Raw genomic sequence first — 11,892 nt, forward strand, 5'->3', positions numbered from 1 at the left:
CCTCGAACTTATTGTTAAAAATGTGTACACAATAAGCTATTTATTTGTAACGTACATACACTTTTTGTTTGTTTAGTCTTGAATGAAACATGGTCAAATACTGTTAAAACATGCGTTTTTATTGGAGGAAGGTAAAAATGTGTTTGTAAAATATACCCATTTAAATTCTGAGATTCACAAAACAGATTGTTACGTTAATATTACATTATGTATGTGCCCCTAGTTACATATTCAAAACAAATTCCAGTTTGTCTGTATAAAACATAGTTTGTATTGGTCAATAATTAAATGAATGCATACTATGTTATTTCTTATATCTTTGCAATATTCATTTTCATTTCCGGTGAAAAGGATAGTAGATAGATAGTTTTTTTCCCCCTTTTTTGAGAGACGTTTACGTAAGCCGCTCCCTGCCTACGCGGTGACGTCATGGGGCGTGTCCAAACAGAGGACAGAGGGGAGACTCCACAATGGGAGGTTTGTGTGTCTTTCTTAATCGAAGACTAGCGCTTTATCTTACCATGTAGTTAGCCCTCTTTGTTAGCGTTAATATCTGCACATAACTTCCAAATAACGAACATTAACCACAGCGTTAACGACTTCAACGGTCGCCTCGCTTGGCCAATGACAATGTAACGTCTCAGTCCTGTTTGTGAAAAAGTTTCTCAACTGCCATTAGAAAGAGCCTTACTCTTCAAGTGGTTGTCAACCGACACGATAGCTGTCAACAGACGTTTCCAAATCCCCCGTGTCCTCTCACTCTCCTGCCACTATAATGTCAAGTTCCCTGTCGGTGTCCTGTGTGGATGCGTGTCGTCCCCTCCTCTAAAGGAACAGGCGAGCCTGTTGTCAGTGAATGGAAGGCTGTTTGTGTTTGTAACGCTTGTTTTTAAACGTGTCTCTGTTATCGTGGACAGACAGTTTTCACGAGCAGCTGACGGAGGACAGCGCCTTCCTCAGAGCCGACCGGAGACTGGACACGGAGCTGGTGGACAAAGTCATCCTGCAGCTCAACAGAATCTACCCGCAGATCCTCTCCGACAAGGAGGCCACGAAAGTAAGTCCTGACACGAAGGTCTTCCCTGTCCTGGTCCCATGCAGGCAGAGGTGGAAGATATTAAAAACATACAGCAAAGTTGAATGCGACATATTATAAACGTGTTATGCGGCAGAATGACACCGTGTAATACTTTCGTCTTTTACTTTCCTATTATTACTGCTGTATCGACTTGTAAGCAGCATTAAATGGTGTAGCTGAATGTGCTGTAATGTAATATATATTGCATCATATTCCATGCATATATTTGCAAAATCTTAATCTCTAAAGTAAAGGTAACTATAGCGGTAATGTGATGGAGTAAGCAATGCATTATTTCCCCCTGAAGTGGAGTAAAATAATGATTTGAATAAGATGCAAATGCTGTAGGAATGTACAAATATCTTACAATTGTTCTTCAACAAACATATTTAAGATGACGTGAGCAGATCTACTTAGTTATGTTGTGTCATTGCATGTAAACATATATTTCTTCTCAAGCATCTGATTCATGTCACTAATGCATTCAGATCCGTGGGTCCTCTGGCCTGATCAGAGGCTGTGGTTAAGAACTGTCCCAAGAAATCCTGTCTCAGTTGTACAAGTTTCATGACAACATGATGAAACAACACTTTGATGTGAATACATGAAACCATTTATGAAGACGCTTCATTCTGTCATGGGCAAGCTGTGTAAGCAAGCACTCCAGGAAAGGAAATCCCATATCATCATATCATTGATAAGTCATATTTTAACTGTTGTTATTGTTCTCCAGTTCAGAAACTTGGACGTGCCCACGAGTGTTCGACTCGGTGAGCTCCTGGCGCACCTGCAGGGGAAAGGAGAGGAAGCCTGCAGGGAGTTCTACCGAGCTCTTCACCTGCATGTAGAGGAGGTGTACTACAGCTTGCCCACGCGGCTCCGCCTCAGAGGTTTGTGTTCATTCATTATTTGGATTATACATATTTGGTTTTGTATTCTAGTATATTCTACATTTTAGTCCGCACACTAAAACCATCTGATCCAGATTCCTTAGATCCGCTGGCATGTCCACGTGTCTACCAACAGAGACATGTTCTGAACGACAGAGGTAAGACGTTCATTTAAAATAATGTATGTTAATATATCTGCAACATTCAAACTGTAGAATAACCAGTAGATGATTTAACGATGACCTTAAAATAAGGAATAGTGATGAAAACCTTTTCCAGTCTAGAAGTGTGTCAGGTGGTTATTTAGCTCTGACACACACCAGATAGTTACATGTATGTTGTTATGCGTTCATCGCTCTCCAGGTCCCTTCTTCTTTCTGGGCTGTTTCGGCGTTGCAGTGGGAATGACTTTAATCTATTACTACAGTGGTGAGTAGTTCTCCAGTTGTTTAACGTCGCCTGACACTGCAAGTCAGATATTGTCAGATATTAACTTTAGTGCATGCATGTGTTTTGAAAATATAACTCCACTTAATGCTGTTGATTCAGAGTTACAAAGATGATGTGTTTGTCCTGTAGAGGCGAAAGTGACGGGAGGTAGCCGGGCCCTCGGGATGGCTGCTCTGGGTTTGAAGAGAAGAGCTCAGGAGGTTCTCATATGGTACACTGAAGACAGCCTCCTGAAGTAAGGGGGCGACTCCTTCACAACCAGGTGTTCCAGCAGTACTGCTCGTATAAATGCCACGTGTACCAAAGCACAGCACACTATATCTTTTCAGGAGTTGAATACTAATTTTGTACACAGTTGTACTGTATATATTTTTTTCGCGTGTGATCTAAATTTCTCAATTTGGAGACATTTATAGATGGGGGTAAATTCAGATCTGCATTTGGCAATTTGCTCTTATTTCCTCATGTGTTGATATCTATTGAAGTGGATTAAAGGGACTGAATGCACTCGAGAGATGAACACAGTGAAAGCAAAAACAAGCTAATTAAATTACATAAAACAGCTTTTACAAACCAATGGAAAAAGGAAATATTGACTGAACTCGTGATAAAAAAAGTTATTTTAATTGAAAAAATATTAACAATTGCAGGTACATTCTTGACCATATAGGATCTATTTTTCAGCACTTCAAAAAGTATAGCCTCCGTCTCATCAGGACATTTTGCCGGTATATATTTATTATCCTTAAATTCAAAAGCAACAACCTGCATTGTGTGATCTGCCTTACACCTTGGTGCTGAGACTCATTACTTACATTTATTTTGGTAATGAAGAATTATACTTCCTTCTCTGCTCAGTTACCACTGATGTCAAGCCTACTGAAATGCATTTCAATGTCCTCTCACAAACAAAGATGACTGTCCATAGCAGTGTAAAGAGAAGGTACTGTCACGAGCTCTGGATGGAACATAGCTGCCCTCTTGTGGCCAAAAGTGAACTCCTTCACCAAACTGCACAAATGTGCTGGCGTGTGGATTCATAAGAGATCCTCGAAATTCTGCTTCTCACGTGTGAACAAAAGAAAGATTATGTGACGAACAGCCAGAAACAAATCGAGCTGTGTCCATAGAATAATACTTTAGACGAGATTTGCAGCCACGTGATTGCTTCTACCAATGATATCCCGCTCTACCAGTGCAGTGCATTGTGGGTAGAGTTACTACCCAAAGAAACGATACAATTATCAAGTTCAGGTTCATAAATATGAAGCACAGTCGCATACAAACTCGTTTCCAAGGACCCATTCAACAGCTGTGTTTAATAAATGTATTTATTTTTACAACCCGAAAGTTACACCATAAGTGAAACCAAGGCGGACAGCTCCGTGTATATATACTTGATAGGGGGAGTGTTATAGCGTGTTGTATGAAAGGAGAGAAGGTTAGCACTCCCCTTGACAAGGATGGAATTGGCCCTCGTGGCCATCAACACACATACGGTTAAGGCACTGCCACTTACGTTGTGGCATCTCTGACCATATTTTTCAATCGTACGTCTTTGACTTTCTGTAAACAATGCCTTACATACCACGTCTGCTCTTCTCCCCGTTTACTTAAAGACCGGAAACATGCATGAGTCATTTCCTGTGTCCTTGTTTCTGGGTCAGGATGGCAACTTTTATTTTTCCTTTTGGCCTGATCTCACAGAGTAGCACTATGTTTATAAATCCCGTCATCTTCTTTTGTTTCTTCTTCTTTTACGCCTTTTTTAAATACAACGTCTGGCAGAAATGTATTTACCTCAAACAGGCAGATACAATTTGATGGTATTTCTCAAACTGTATAAACAATTTATTGTCTCTGAATAACAGAGAGACGGGTCTCTGAACACACACTAACTCTTATGATGGTGCTTTGTTAAACTGTATTTCTTTGAAAAGATGTATTCAACTTGCATGGCTTTTCTTGTTATTCTTGTACTCAACTATTTTGATATTTTATAAGGAAATATTGATAATTGATTTCTGATGCTTATCAATGAATGTCTACTCATTGAGTCCAGTGCCTGAAAGTTTGTCACATTCTGTGTTTGGCCTTACATTTTGTAAAACTGAGACTTTTTTCTTTGTACAATACAAAAAAAAAAATGCATTATAAGAATAAACAAGACAACAAACATCTTATCACTTCTGTGGTTTTATTTATAAATGTCATTTTAAATATTCAGTGTGTAATACAAGATCATCGTAGTAAAAGCTTTAAAAAATATTTGGTCCTTAAAAAAAAGTGACATACACTATATACCTCAATGCACAAACACTTGAAGACATAAGCTAATATATATATATACAGGTATATCCCTTTAAACATTACACAATCGACTTTGCATATCACTTAAAAAAAACAGCATGTAAAGTCCACTTCATTGATTGTTTGAGGTTTTTAACAGTGTAAATAAAACATTTGCGCCCACAATAAAGCTGTTTAATCATCTTATGCCATCAGAGCAGCAGCACGCTCAGATGGCTCCTGGTGCTCTCATTAATAAGAATGTCATTTGGATTATGCTGTGGCGATGTTTATTATTATTTTATTTTTTTATAAAGATGTAGGTATACATTAAATGACACATTTCAGAGTAACAATAGAACGTATTTTTTCCAGGAGACGGTATTCTACTCCTGATATGTTTGTTTTGTAAGTAAAGGCAATCATGTATTTGCATCAGTAACCTGAGCATGATAAGAGGTAACACCCTGTTGGTTTACCACATGAAATAAAAACTGACCGTACATTTGTCCATAGCCATGGTTAGAGAACGAATGAACTCTAAAACACACACACACACACAGCCTGGGAGGTTGAATCACATAAAAAACACGTGCACCTGTGATGCCATTTAGTTGGTGAATAAATATCCTGTTCATTTGCATAAATAAAGTGGAAGTCCATCTTTGCTAGGTCGATCAGCAGGAGAGTGAGGCGAAGGGTGATCAAGAGCTCGGGTTGGGTCGCTGGACTCCAAACGCTGTGATGAAGACATTGACCACGACTATGACAAAGACGAAGGCCGTGGAGACATTCTCCAGGATGTTCAGCTTGTAGTGCATGCTTTCATCATTCAGGTTCCACTTAACTGACGAAACAGAAATCAAACAAGAAGTCATTATTGAGGTTTGCCAAGTCGGTAGGAGTGCCCTCCTCTCCACCACGGCACACATCTTCCTGTCAGATTAGCGGTGAAGTCATCATTACTGAGCAGATATAAACTAACAGCATCTGACAGCGCTGCCCTCAGGTGATAATTAGCTTTTCTCTCCGTCAGCATTCAGATCTGTAGTTTTTACTGGCCATCTTTGACTTGGCAAATCTCCAATGACATTTTCCCCAAAGTTAAGAGAGCACTTTAAAATTGGAAACGGCTGAAGGCAGAAGCGTTTCCTCCTGCTGTGGCTCTCTAAACTCTAAGCTCTCTGTCACAATAGTGTTCTCTGTTGGAATAAGATAAGAATACAAGGGAGGAGGGAGCACCCCACTGTGTGGTAATACAAACTTCTGCTTATGTTTATGAGACCAAATATGCTTAAATAAGATGTTATTCTTGTGAAATGAAGCGCATGAATGGTTTCAAGGCCTTTGGTTGTTAATCACCCGTTGTAAATGAGGACGTTTATACATTTATCAAGTTTGCAAATAGGTTTGTTGTACAGAAAAATGACCAAATGTCAAAATGCAATTTCTGCATAAATGATATCAACACAAAGACTGAGAACAAAATGGAAGATCTGCTTTCGTGAGCATCTGAATACCAATTAAAAGCAGTTGTCAGTTCCCATAATGTGCATGACACGGAAGTTACACATGCACACACACATCGTTACAGGTTTTCTTGCCCTGCTTTTGGCTGTCACAGCAGGCCAAAAAGTTACACCTGTGACTTAATGAGTCTGTGTGCGTGTGTGATTTCAGTGTCTCTCAAAAAGGTTTGGATACTGAGTTTCACACTCGGTTGTCTGCACAGAATTCAAATGTACTTTTACACAATGTTGCAGTAGAAGACACTAACACATTTAGAGTGCAGCAGAAACAAAACACAACACATAATATATGTATATATTTTGGTATCACTGTAAATCGTCTCGTTTGTGAATGCTAAAGTTTGCCGAACGGATTCCACACTTACCGATGAAGATGAGCAGAACTCCCACTATGATTTGTAGGATGAGGGAGATGCTAATGAGAGTGATGAGGGGCACATAGAAGGTGAAACCCGGTCCTTGCTCCATCACAACCTTCAGCTGTGAGGCATTGGCCATCAGCAGAGCGACATCCAGCATGCTCTCTGCTGCACTCTTCTTATTGGCATAATGGTTCATGTTCAGATGCCCCTGTTGCCTCCTCCGGGGGCCCTGCAGCGGGACCTGAACACAAACACAAACCCTGACATCAGAATGACACATAAGTGACGGGTAGAGATGTGATACCTCAAAAAGCCTGGTCAGGTATATCTCTTATATTTATTCTAATAATGGGTCAATTATGGTAATGAGGTAGTGTCTCGGGTATCTTTTAAACTCAACAGCCCTCATTTAACTAAATACATGTAAAAAAAAAAAAAAAAATAGAGGGGGCGCTCGGAGAGAGCAGATCTCCGCCCATGCCATGCCCTACCTCACAATGTCAACAACGTGTTTCCCCCTTCCACCAAACATGACCTCTGTTGCAGAGGTCATGAACCCTCTCTGTCAGTGTACTGCTGTGATAGAAATAAAAACTGTGACCTTTTTTTTTTACTTTCACAACTGTGCCGCCGAATCAGCAAAAGCACCTACTTTCTTATCCTGAAACTTGGGTAAACGTGGAATTTAAAAATGAAGTTTAACACGGGGGAAATGAAAGCACTCCGCTGCTGCCGTCACATTGGATTCCATGTAAACGTGTGAATGTCTGGAAAGTATGACTTCACCTTCTTAGGAAATGTGTAGCTGGATGGGGGATTTTTTTTCAGCCTGTAACATCTCCCACTTGTCATTTCAATTTACAGAAATGTGTCAGTAGCACAAACGGGGACTTTTTCATCAAAACTAACATCGTAACCAACACAATACGTATGTAAATTCCCACATGAGAATAAATCAGAAGTGAAATCAGCATGACAACACTAAGACCCAGATTTGTGCAATCCCAGTCGTTTTGTTTGCTATGAAAGCTATTATTGGAAGTGAAAGTGTCCGGTGGCTTATTTCAAAGTGGAACACCCACTCGGAAGGTCACCGAGTTGGTTTCAGTCCAAAGGTGAACCATAATTTGTCATGCCACAGTCTTGGTTTCAGGCTGACCAGGTCACACAACTGAAACCGGCCTCCACCCAAATGTGTTGGAAAACGTGAGGGATTTACGCTTATGAACGTCTTTCAAATACACCAAACGTACAGCGAGCACATGTGAAGCATGCACTTATAACAATAATCAAGCGTAATATTATTAAATATGCTGTGCAATAAGCAGAAATTCATGTGCCATTAACACGCAAGTGGACTGACTAATTTATTCAGGAAGAGGAGGTTGAGAAATCTGTTTCATTCCTTTTTGCGGAACCGCAAAGAAATACATTTTGTTTGTCGTGCAGGAGAAAAACACATTTTAAATATTACATCACAGGAAACCAAGGGTTACTGCTGAGACCTCTAATTCTCTTCATATGAGTTCAGGTCAGTGCTCAGGGTTTCATCTGGGCGGAGTGTCGTTTAGAGCAACCAACAGTACCAGCCCTTGAGGTTCAAACTCAAAGCGTTCCCGTGTCTTCACCTCTGAAAACCTGCCAAGCCAAAGAGGAAACAAGTGCTCTTGTGGTAAACCAGCAGGGTCACTAACTGTCGCTCACTCGCTGCCACGACTTCTTTTTCTTTGTTTTTGTAGCTGCCTTCTGAACACAGGGCTCCCTATGCGGCCCGTGTTTTCCAAGGAGTGGTGATCTCTCTTTGACTTTCCTTTTCCAACATCTTTATCATTTTTTTCCTTATGTGCCATGTGGTTTTTGAGAAGCCCCCAGATATAATATGTGATATTGAGTTCAACAAGTAAACTTGACTTGATGTCTTCTTGATCATGGGAGGCTTGCTGCCCCAGAGAAGTTACTGGTAATGTTTAAAATATAACACAATATATAGAAACTCTGAAACAAGTAAGCTGGAAAGTAGTTATTATTTCTAAGTATCTATATATGTCATTTTTGGGTTAATCTATAAGGGTTAGTGTTTTAAAAGAAAGAAAAAAAAAGCCGACCACATGTTCCCAGAACCCAAGATGACATCTTTAAATCGCTTGCATCCAACTAACAATCAAAGTGCCAAAGATATTACATTTAAAATTATATGAAAAAACAGTTAAAAGAGAGAATAAGTTAAAAAAGATATAATAATTTCAATAAAAGCACTTCAACAATTAAACAATAATTTAAAGTAGTTGTAGATTCATTTTGTTTTGTTTGAAGTGAGTCCAGTGACACAATTTACAACCACTTCCCATTTAAAGTTTTGTTCAAATGAACACAAAATGTACTTTGTTACATTGTACCACATTCATAGATAACTTGTCATGCATTACATACCAGGTATTTAGGGGGAAGACTGCGATCTACACAGAGACGTATTGTTGAGGGGCTTTGGGGCGTGTGGTTTCATCCCTGAATGTGACCACGATACAACGAGCACAGTTTAAACCTTTAAACTCAAATCATCCATGATTTGGGTCACTGGCTGAGTTCACTCAGCTGGATTCTTCAACAGATCAATGATTGTAGGAACTAACCGACACTCACCTCGTCTATTATTAAGTGTAAACTGAGCCACAGCAGAGGACAGCAGAGGACAGACTACAAACACAAATTACATTGTAATCCAGTGAGACGCTGCTAACCGGTCAAATTACCATAATGACTGTAAAACACTATTATGATGTGTTGAATGGATGATGGGAGAGATGCATGAAAACCAAGCAGCCATGTATATTGTGTACCAGACAACTATCTCAAAACGTTACTCGTGTTTCTGAGGGGTTTAGCCTCGACTGAGCCGGACGGGACATTGGTGGTATCTCCACACCAGTGAGCAGGAAGCATGCCCTTTGAAACGGGCACTAGTGCTGCCTTCACTTACCTCCGCCCCGCCGCTTCGGTCTGGATGGCCGTTCATCTCCAAGTTTTCTGTAGCCATCCTGTTAGTAACCGCGTAATATCCCGAATGGTATATTCATATATAGTGTGAGCTTTAAAAGAGTCGGTGGTCCAGCCGGCGGGCACGGGTACAATAGTAAAATAATATAATAAAAAAAAAAAAAACTGCAGTGTCAACAAAGGGGAGAAAAGCTCCAGGCTACCGCCCCTCCAACTTGGGAGCGAAACGTCCTCAAAAAAATGTGGGTTGTTAGGAGAAGTTTGAGCCGGGGAGGCTGCTCACTAGCGATGCTGTCTGCGGGGTTATGAGTACCTACAGCTGAACTGAAGCCCTGATGTAATGTGTGCGCTAAGCAGTGCTTTCACTTAGACTGTAGTCCAGTTGGCTGTTAGTCATCATCGACTGGAAAGACTGCGAAGGGAACGTAACTCGTTACTGCAGTCCTGCGTATTAGTGCGGTACTGCATGCCACAGGCTCAACTCTTTGGCACGCTACAGTTTGTCACAACTTGATTAAACCCAAATTTGTTTTACGATATCCGCCATGTGAACGTACCATCAACTGATAGTAAAGATGTTACAACTTACATTGTTTCACAGAGCCGTCTACAAGAAAGCAAATGTAATTTAAGTGTATGCTTTGGTAGTGCATATTACAAAAAAATAAATGTAACAAATAAAACATTGGAGTTCTCCAAGGCCCCTGGGGATCTCCCAGCAGTAACACCAACACTAATTGGATTTAGTGGAACATAATAAAAAATAAATAAATAGATTACAACATGAATTTGGCATCGTTAAGATATTCATCTCTACACCAATGGCAATTCAAAGTTCTTACTTGAAAACCAGGTGTTATTTATAGAGATTAAGCAATTATACCAGAGATCATTTTATTTCTGTACCATGTGATGAATGGTAAGAATACTGGATGTTAGCATAACCATCAGGGTTTTTTTTCCCCCCACATCTATTTTAAGGGAAGGTGACAAAGCAATAAAACAGCAGCATGGTCAATGTCTTAACTGAAAAGTCTATACCCACTAAAACACATGCAGTCATGTGTTTCATCAGGAAATGAGACTGAGGATGGCCAGTCAGCAGTGATGTTTTATTAGAATTAGCAGAAATAAAGGCTCTGCTTAACTTTGAATTTAGTGGCCACTGATGTTCTGAGATGCAGACTGATCCAGCCAGGCTCCGGTCCAGGCAGAAGTTCTTCAAAACCTCCTGCAACTGGCTGGCCAAAATGTCTTGGAAAAGAAGTTCAGACCAGGCCAGTTGATGAAGTCTAAACTACTGATCCCCAACTCTAATCTTATTCTATACTTAATAGCTATTGTGTCCTGATGCTCTTTGAAGAACGCACTGGAATCAGACAGAGTTCGATGCAACAGAGTTTATTCTTCAAGCAAAGACAAAGCAACAAATAGTATTCATCCTTTTCCACACACTTATGCGCAGCTAAATTGTGACTGAGAATAAACTCATTGGGATGTTTAATCATCTACAATTGCAATGTTGTGAATGCAAATCCTCCATCGTTGAGCATTTCACTGCTTGTCAAAGGCTGCCTGCTCCATATTGGTGCAGTTTTAATGCAGAGTATTCCATACCAATGATAATCTATTACAATTGATAGCTGAAAGTAAAATAAGCTTAAAAAATACCGTATGTAGGCTTTTAAAAGTCGTATTTATTTACTTCACATAGGCTAACTCACATGGAATCATGTCAAATAGGCGCACACGATGTGCAATGTGTAAGTATAAATATAAAAGTATAAATGATACAAAATGATACAGAAAATACCTTTCTCATACAGTAATATAGCTCTGGAAAAATTGAAAACACTGTATGCACTGTTTTTTTTTTGGAGAATTTACTGGCGAAAGCATTTCATATTCTTAATAAATGGACTGAAGGAGTCCTATTCATCATCAGCCTCCTTGCACACATTCATTGTGGTTGAGTATAGGCTGTGATTAAGATGGGGTCCGGTGTTGGTTATCCGGCAGCCCACAATTCTCGTCAGCGTCCCTCGTTGTTGGTGGGCGTAAACGTTCATCATTGGCTAATTGGCTTAGATGGAGGCACAAGCGTGTGTGGCCACGGGAGGCTTAGGGCTCCGCCTATAAACGTGCCGAGTTATTGGATACGTGTTGTTGCTAGGGGCGTGGGTTATGCCGTGAAATATTCTAGTTTTCCCAAAAACTGAAAGAGATGAAATATAGGAAGATAATAGTGGTGTCAGCTGGACGGCAGATGTGCTGAGAGCTGCCTGATTCAACGTGAGGGA

At 40.1% G+C, this 11,892-nt stretch overlaps 2 protein-coding genes and 1 non-coding gene across 3 annotated transcripts; 2 read left to right on the forward strand and 1 right to left on the reverse strand.

The window, feature by feature from the left end:
• The first annotated feature begins 429 nt into the window (after positions 1-429).
• Positions 430-4,596, forward strand: card19 (caspase recruitment domain family, member 19). Its single transcript, XM_076110697.1, is given in 7 exon segments — positions 430-453; positions 456-477; positions 918-1,057; positions 1,812-1,968; positions 2,064-2,126; positions 2,332-2,397; positions 2,548-4,596. Coding segments are annotated over 7 exon segments (582 nt in total). The 3' UTR covers positions 2,658-4,596.
• Positions 3,838-3,965, forward strand: LOC142970774 (U6atac minor spliceosomal RNA). The gene has a single exon (XR_012959299.1). It is a non-coding gene; the product is annotated as a U6atac minor spliceosomal RNA (small nuclear RNA).
• ninj1 (ninjurin 1) lies at positions 4,597-9,953 on the reverse strand. Its single transcript, XM_076110699.1, has 3 exons — positions 9,576-9,953; positions 6,602-6,839; positions 4,597-5,554 (listed from the first exon to the last, which is right to left on the reverse strand). The coding sequence occupies exons 1-3, from the start codon at positions 9,630-9,632 to the stop codon at positions 5,412-5,414; spliced, it is 438 nt and encodes a 145-aa protein (XP_075966814.1). The 5' UTR covers positions 9,633-9,953; the 3' UTR covers positions 4,597-5,411.
• Positions 9,954-11,892: the final 1,939 nt, after the last annotated feature.

Source organism: Anarhichas minor, unplaced genomic scaffold (assembly GCF_050575085.1).
Source record: "Anarhichas minor isolate MPS153535 unplaced genomic scaffold, ASM5057508v1 ptg000043l, whole genome shotgun sequence".
In the NCBI taxonomy this organism is placed as follows: domain Eukaryota; kingdom Metazoa; phylum Chordata; class Actinopteri; order Perciformes; family Anarhichadidae; genus Anarhichas; species Anarhichas minor.

Bases quoted from the DNA above. Each gene is read 5' to 3' on its own strand.
- ninj1 (XM_076110699.1), bottom strand. From the start codon at position 9,632: ATGGCTACAGAAAACTTGGAGATGAACGGCCATCCAGACCGAAGCGGC. The intron at 6,840-9,575 runs GTAAGTGAAGGC...GTTTGTGTTCAG, and splicing joins ACCGAAGCGGCGGGGCGGAG to GTCCCGCTGCAGGGCCCCCG. The intron at 5,555-6,601 runs GTAAGTGTGGAA...CTGTTTCGTCAG, and splicing joins AGTTCTGCTCATCTTCATCG to TTAAGTGGAACCTGAATGAT.